Source organism: Dermacentor albipictus, unplaced genomic scaffold (genome assembly GCF_038994185.2).
Source record: "Dermacentor albipictus isolate Rhodes 1998 colony unplaced genomic scaffold, USDA_Dalb.pri_finalv2 scaffold_25, whole genome shotgun sequence".
Lineage (NCBI taxonomy): Eukaryota > Metazoa > Arthropoda > Arachnida > Ixodida > Ixodidae > Dermacentor > Dermacentor albipictus.
The window spans coordinates 2,735,001-2,741,469 of record NW_027225579.1 but is presented as its reverse complement, the minus strand read 5'-3'; the positions used below and the strand labels follow the sequence as shown (position 1 = coordinate 2,741,469).

At 42.2% G+C, this 6,469-nt stretch overlaps 1 protein-coding gene across 1 annotated transcript in view; it reads left to right on the top strand.

The window, feature by feature from the left end:
* The first annotated feature begins 3,296 nt into the window (after positions 1–3,296).
* Positions 3,297–6,469, top strand: part of LOC139052493 (tachykinin-like peptides receptor 86C) — a 571,207-nt gene continuing 568,034 nt past the window's right edge. Inside the window, exon 1 of the mRNA XM_070529609.1 lies at positions 3,297–3,333. Within this exon, the coding sequence (XP_070385710.1) occupies positions 3,298–3,333 (36 nt within the window). The 5' untranslated portion in view covers position 3,297. The remainder of the gene's footprint in view (positions 3,334–6,469) is intronic.

Here is a 6,469-nt window from a genome sequence, read left to right as displayed (position 1 = left end):
GGTTTCGGTCTATCAGCGTCGTAACGCTTGCCTTTTCACCGGAAGCACTGTAAAAGTTAAACCCCAATAATTTTGCCATCACCCCGGTCTCCTGCAGGACGATGACATCTGGCGTCTCCTTACTTGTTATGAACTGATGCAGGTTTCCTCGCTTGCGACGATACCCGCGGCATTTCCATTGCCAAATCGCGTATTGGTCACCTGCAGCATGTTGATTTATCTGTTCTTCCCCCGTGGCGCTGTTATTATCTGCCGAATTCGGCCTGCTATAGAGTTTGCTTTTGAGCGGTCCCCCGTCGGCAAGCCGAATATCCTTTTGTGTGCTTTCTAGTGCCGCTACTCTATTCTCTAATACATCGAACCGTTGTTTAATCTCTCCATACATGTTTGTGATATGTTACTGTAACCCATCGAAAATTCCTATAAATGTTCCCATAACCTCGCTGATTGCAGAGACGCTCATTTCCTCAACAGTTTCTTGAGCCCTCCTTTTGTGTGGTGGTGCTTCCCCGTTCGCTTGTGTGGGAACGGGTGATGGAGCTCGACTAGGCGTCGACGTCGTACTGGTGGAGGGTGTGCTTATTTATTTATTTATTTATTATACAGCCGCACATTCGCTCAGAGAGCATTACAGGGGGGGGGGGCAATGATAACAATGTAGAACAGCGGTAATTAATGTTACGTAACCTAAAACACGGTGACGAATAATGCTGTGCCGGCAACATAACTATCTGCCAAACAAAAAGAAAAAAGAAAGAAAAGGACTATACATATATACACATACATGGGCATACATGGATGCACTCATAGCCATGTATAGTAGGCGAGCAAACGCGAAAGAAAAAGACCAAAGAAAGATCAAAACACACGAACTGATCACATGTCAAGCCGTTAATTGAAAAAGGTGGAATTTGATGTTTTAGAAACAGTGTCCTCAGGCAGAGCATTCTATTCATTGATGGTTTTCGGGAAAAAAAGAATACTTTCACACGTTCGTTCTTGACTTCATCGGCCTTACTTTTCATTCTTTGCCTTTCTTTCTGCTGAAGCTTCGTGTTTTGTGCCCTAACTCGCTTGATCTCATCTTTAAGGGTTGCATTCTCTCGCGTAATCTGTTCTAACGGGTTTCTAATCTGTCTCATTTCCTGTTCTAGGGCGGACCCCTTAACTTTAGGCGATTGAGTAGCAGTGCCGGAGATCGCGCTTGCCCAGCTCACCTGTACTTTGCCCCCATCATCCCCTCGATTAGTTCTAAAAGCGGACCTAGACCTTAATGGCGTCCATGACCTGGCCCTTGACCTGGACCTGCAGCGTCCACGACCTGCTTCCCCGGGCAGTCTCGGGAAAAAACCGGAGTTGCCTCTTCCGTAGTTTTTCCTGCTTGTTTCTTCTTGTCGCTTGAGGGCTGCTTGCTCGATACACTCTGATGGGTATTTTTATCGCTCCGTATGGCTTCTTTGCAGTTGTGGTGGTAGTACTCTTCCTCTTCGGCCTCTTCTTATTCCTTCCCCCGTCGCTCCCAGCGGCGTCTCCTTACCAGGTACGTTATCTTGTACCTTGCCTTTCATTCCTTGTCTCCCATGAGATGGTCTCTGCCGCAGAGTTGGCAATCCCCATCGCAGTTGTGATCTTGCTGTGGATTCTTGCACCCACACCCCCGGCAAATCTTGTCTTCGAGGTTGGAGCACACGTAATCCCTGTGCCCTCTTCTTACACATCCATAGCATATGTCAATGTGCTTTTTATACAAGGAGCATTGGATAAGCATCCCTCCATATCTCTCATATCATGACACGTGAAAACCTTCAAACAAAACGATCACGTGGTCTGTGTTACCCAATCGCTTGACATGCAAGACTCCAGGATTGCGTGGCGTGACCAGACTGGTCACTATGTCCTCCGGACTATCCTCCTTGGATATCCATCTGATGAGACCCTTGCTTGTGTTTTCAAGATCTGCTCTGTAAGCGCTTCCTTCAAATTCTTGTTCTCCAAGGCGGGGCTTATTGATAGCCTCATATTTCTTGGCCCGGTCCTTGGAAGGCGTGCTCAGCACCACTATATTTTGCGTGCCGTTTATGCAACTGTGGCCTTCCTCCGCTGTCTGTCGACCGACGCCGGCAGCGCTGCGCAGGCAGCAATAATTGGCCCCACCGCTGCATCGCTTCTTTGCGCCTCTTCTAACTTCACAGAAGTCTGATTCCTTTCCGAACTCACCCGGTTGCATTTCTTCGCCTTCCATGCTCACGAGTTCCGTCATGGAGTAGGGCATGGATATCTCCGTCAGCGCGCTTGGCCGAGCTGTTGCAGCCACCGCTGCGGCGGAGACCTTCGAGGCGTCAAGGCGTTCGCGTTAGGCGCAGATCTCCAGCCACGCGTAGCGAGAGGAAAGAACGATTGACGACTTCAAAACGGGCTCACCTGGTAGAGAATGGTATCTTTGTGGTCCTTGGCACTGTTCGTTTGATTATCAATGGATTGCTGTAGAAAATGCGATTTGCCGCCGAGAATTAAAAAAAAATGTGGAGCTGACTAGACGTGCATCCGCACTCTATGGCTTCTTCTTCTTAAGAGAATTTCTGTCTTGGCAAAAAAAAACCTTTCTTTAGGAATTTTCGTAAGTGTTTGCTGAAACACCCGGTCTGTATGTATGTATATATATATATATATATATATATATATATATATATATATATATATATATATATATATATATATATATATATATATATATATATATATAAACACTTTCTTTTCCGTACATCAATACACGTGCGAGCTCCACAAATAATGAAAAAGCAGCGATATTAAACAAAATACAACAGATGGGGTGTTAAGGTAGATAAGGCATACAAATAGAACACTAAATAATGCAGAATAAAATCAACAACAACCCGGGCACACCATAGAAAAAGCAAGATCGTGAAAAATTGGGGAACAAACAAGTGCATACATTTTTTTCTAAGCACTGTCATTTTAACGTAAAGAGAACGGGGAACAACTATTAGAAGTCGTTAATAGCCTCTTATGATGAGCTGCAGCTTTGAAATAAGCAGGCATATAGTTTCTTGCTGCTAATGACGAGTTAAGTTCATTCCATTCTCCTGATTACCCGAGGAAACAATGAGTACCTGAATGCGTCATTAGAAACGCAATACTCCGTTAGCGTATGCTCGTGTTGATGCCGTGTTGTTCTAGATTGCGAATATGAAATGTACTGGGTGATATCAATTTTATACTGACGATGCAGAATTTGAAACGGGAATTTTATTCGACCTTGTTCTGCTCGCGTCGATGATGTGTCGAGGCCTGAGGAAGCTAAGAGACGTGAAGGTGAGTCAGTAGAACGATATTTGCTATGAATGAACCTTGCGGCTTTTCTTTGTACGGCTTCATGTTTAGCTCTTTTAGCTGCTGTGTAAGGAAACCAAATTGTGTTAGCATATTCTAAAATAGGTCTCACAAATGTGTTGTAGGCCAGAAGCTTAATGTTCGTCGGAGCGAACTTTAGGCGTCTTTTTAGATAAAATAGCTTTTGCAGTGCAGTAGTTGTTATATTAGTTTTATGTGCTTCCCAATTGAGGTTTGATTTGACCGTTATCCCTAAATATTTCTGTTGTTCGACCTTCGAAGGAGGCGTGCCATTAACAATATAGGTGGAATGAGAGGGTTGCTTTTTTCTTGTTATTGTCATTGTCACTGATTTATTGACGTTAATAGACATTTGCCACTGGGAGCACCACTCGGCTAGCACGTTAAGTGAATAGGAAAGATCGTAGTGGCCGTTATGGCTGTTGATTTCGTTATGTAGCACGCAATCATCCGCGAAGATTTTGATTTTGCACGCTCTATTATTGGCTATACCATTAATAAAGATCAGAAATAACAGCGGCTCGAGTACCGAGCCTTGTGGTACTCCAGAGGCGACAGGAATGACATCACATGGCATGGCATATGGTCAAACAACAAATTGTTTGCAATGTGAAATATATATATATATATATATATATATATATATATATATATATATATATATATATATATATATATGTATGTATGTATGTATGTATATATATGTATATGTATGTATATATATATATCCGCGTGTGAGCGTGTCTGTGCAATCACTGTCATATATGGACAAAGAGATCCGTGATTACTATTCTCTATATATTACCACACCTTAGCAATAACTTCAGTATAATTTGGATCCCTCTTCTTTTGATATCCATGGCACATTGTTCCGTAAATACCTGAAGGTTTAGTGAGCTTATTACTTGCGTTGCAAATTATTGGTAACCACAAAATTATCCTGGACTTTCTCCATATAATTTCATTGAATAAAGTTGGTACGCCCATAATGTAGGTTATAAGTGTCACACTAAAAAGTGAAAGATCCCCATAACCACTAGGGAAGGGCACGTACTTCCAGGTTGACATAGTCAAATCGCAGGTCTATTACATATAGGTTCATACACATGATTCGTTTGTGTCTAAATGAGCGTAATGGCTGAAGTGAGCATAATGATTGCGCTGATCACTATATGCTGTGTCCTATCCCTGTGTTACAGTGTTCAGTTATTGTTGAGTTAATGGCAGTTGGATACTAATGGTGACCTATTCGACTGCAGGCCCACTGACGTAATAGGTGAATGGAATGGTACCCACTAGCGATTAAGCTTATGAGTGCATAATAATATTTCAATCACTTTTCGACGTCTGGCTTCACATCTATTACGACAGCATATTTAAATATTTGCGAAGTTATCGCAGTGATCAGTTGCCCGGTGGCACTCCCAGATAGCGTTATAATCTTCTAAAAAGTCATTGACTTTTTTCATTTACTGCCATGTCAGCGTACTTATATAGGACTAGTGGTGCCCTACATGTTTCTTATTTCTTATTTCTGTTTCCTAGTAATTATTGCTGAATTAGTATCGCAGTTACCTGCTGTCACGTGGCGATAAAGCCAGGCTTGCTTATATTGAGAGCGACAGTACATTCGGCAGTTACTATATGTGTCTTACCAATCGTGCGTTTTTTCATATTTTCCTACCATGTAGCACCTTTACAACTACAGGCTATCATTTATTCAGTGATAACCGGCTTCTTCGAACTTGAGAGGTCGCCGTTACCACATAACAACTGCGACAACATTTCAAGATATGCCACTTATAAAAACTTGGTGCTGACATTCGCTGACAATTGTTCGCGCGTATTAACGTTTCCTGTACCTCACACACAAAAACAAAATGGAAAATGAATAGTCGCTCGAGGGGACAGCTGCTGGTCCCCCATCTTGGTATGTTATAGTTAAGAACGGTATCAACCTACAGCTTGTTAAATATTATTGCTTGGCTTTAAATTCGAAGGTGCTTGAAGGACGTCATACATGTACTAAACTCACTGAACTTTAAAATAAACCAGCTACTTTTGGAATGAAGGTATTGGCGCTGGCATTCTTTTTATTTGCGCGTGGATAGAATCGACTAAGGCTTGGAATCAATATAGCTGGAAAACGCAAATATTCCAAAAAAAAACATGTAAATAATTCCGCGAGACCCTCGGTGCATTTTACAATATCCATGCGCGCATTGGATAGGCTGAACAAAACGTATTAAATTTTCAGTAACGGTGGCAGGAAGCTGTTGGCTTCAGCGATTTGAAATAAATTGCCGCTACAATATACCCTCATGAAGAACCGAATGAGAGGCAATATAAACAGGACAATGTGCTTGTTACCTTAGAGCCGGGCATTTTGACCCAGTAAGCAGCAATATCGCATACTTGCGCCCTTCCTTTAAAAAATGCTTTTTTGATGTCGCATTGTCTTTTTATTTGTCCACTGTTTATTTTACAGAACATACAACGTGCACTAAACCAGCAACTCATTCGGTCGTGGCCAGAAACCTGCATATATGTAGTCTGCGAGATGAGAATAGTTTTCTTGTTTACTCTACATTTCTGTTTTTCCCGGCTGATACCGCGCATAAGGTGGCTTACAGCACATACCATTTGGAGAAATGTTCTCTGCCTAACTTTTAAAGACGCCAAATGGAATGGTTCTGTGCACATTGAAGAATCGATACATGGAAAGGAAGCACTTTACAAAACACGTAACTTCATGCTTGCAGTGATAAATTCTGGGGCTTTGACATACAAGGCTCCTAGGCAGTCAGTGAAAAGCATTCTGGCCGCGAGTTGGTGATGCAGAAAGCAATAAAATAAAAAAAAATGTTTGAGGTGTTGGCCACGATAAAAACATGTACGAAGGTCACACAGAAGGCAGAGAAAAAGGAGCTACCGGTGTTCTGGAAAACATTTTTGTACAAGCGTTTACCGGCCCCCGCCTTTACTTGCATGCATAGGTACAAGGATGAAATATTTCAATGTAGCATTTCTCAATGTTTTGTTTCTGTATTTACACAGCCGACTTTGACAACGTTACTGCGTTCCAACCATGAATCAT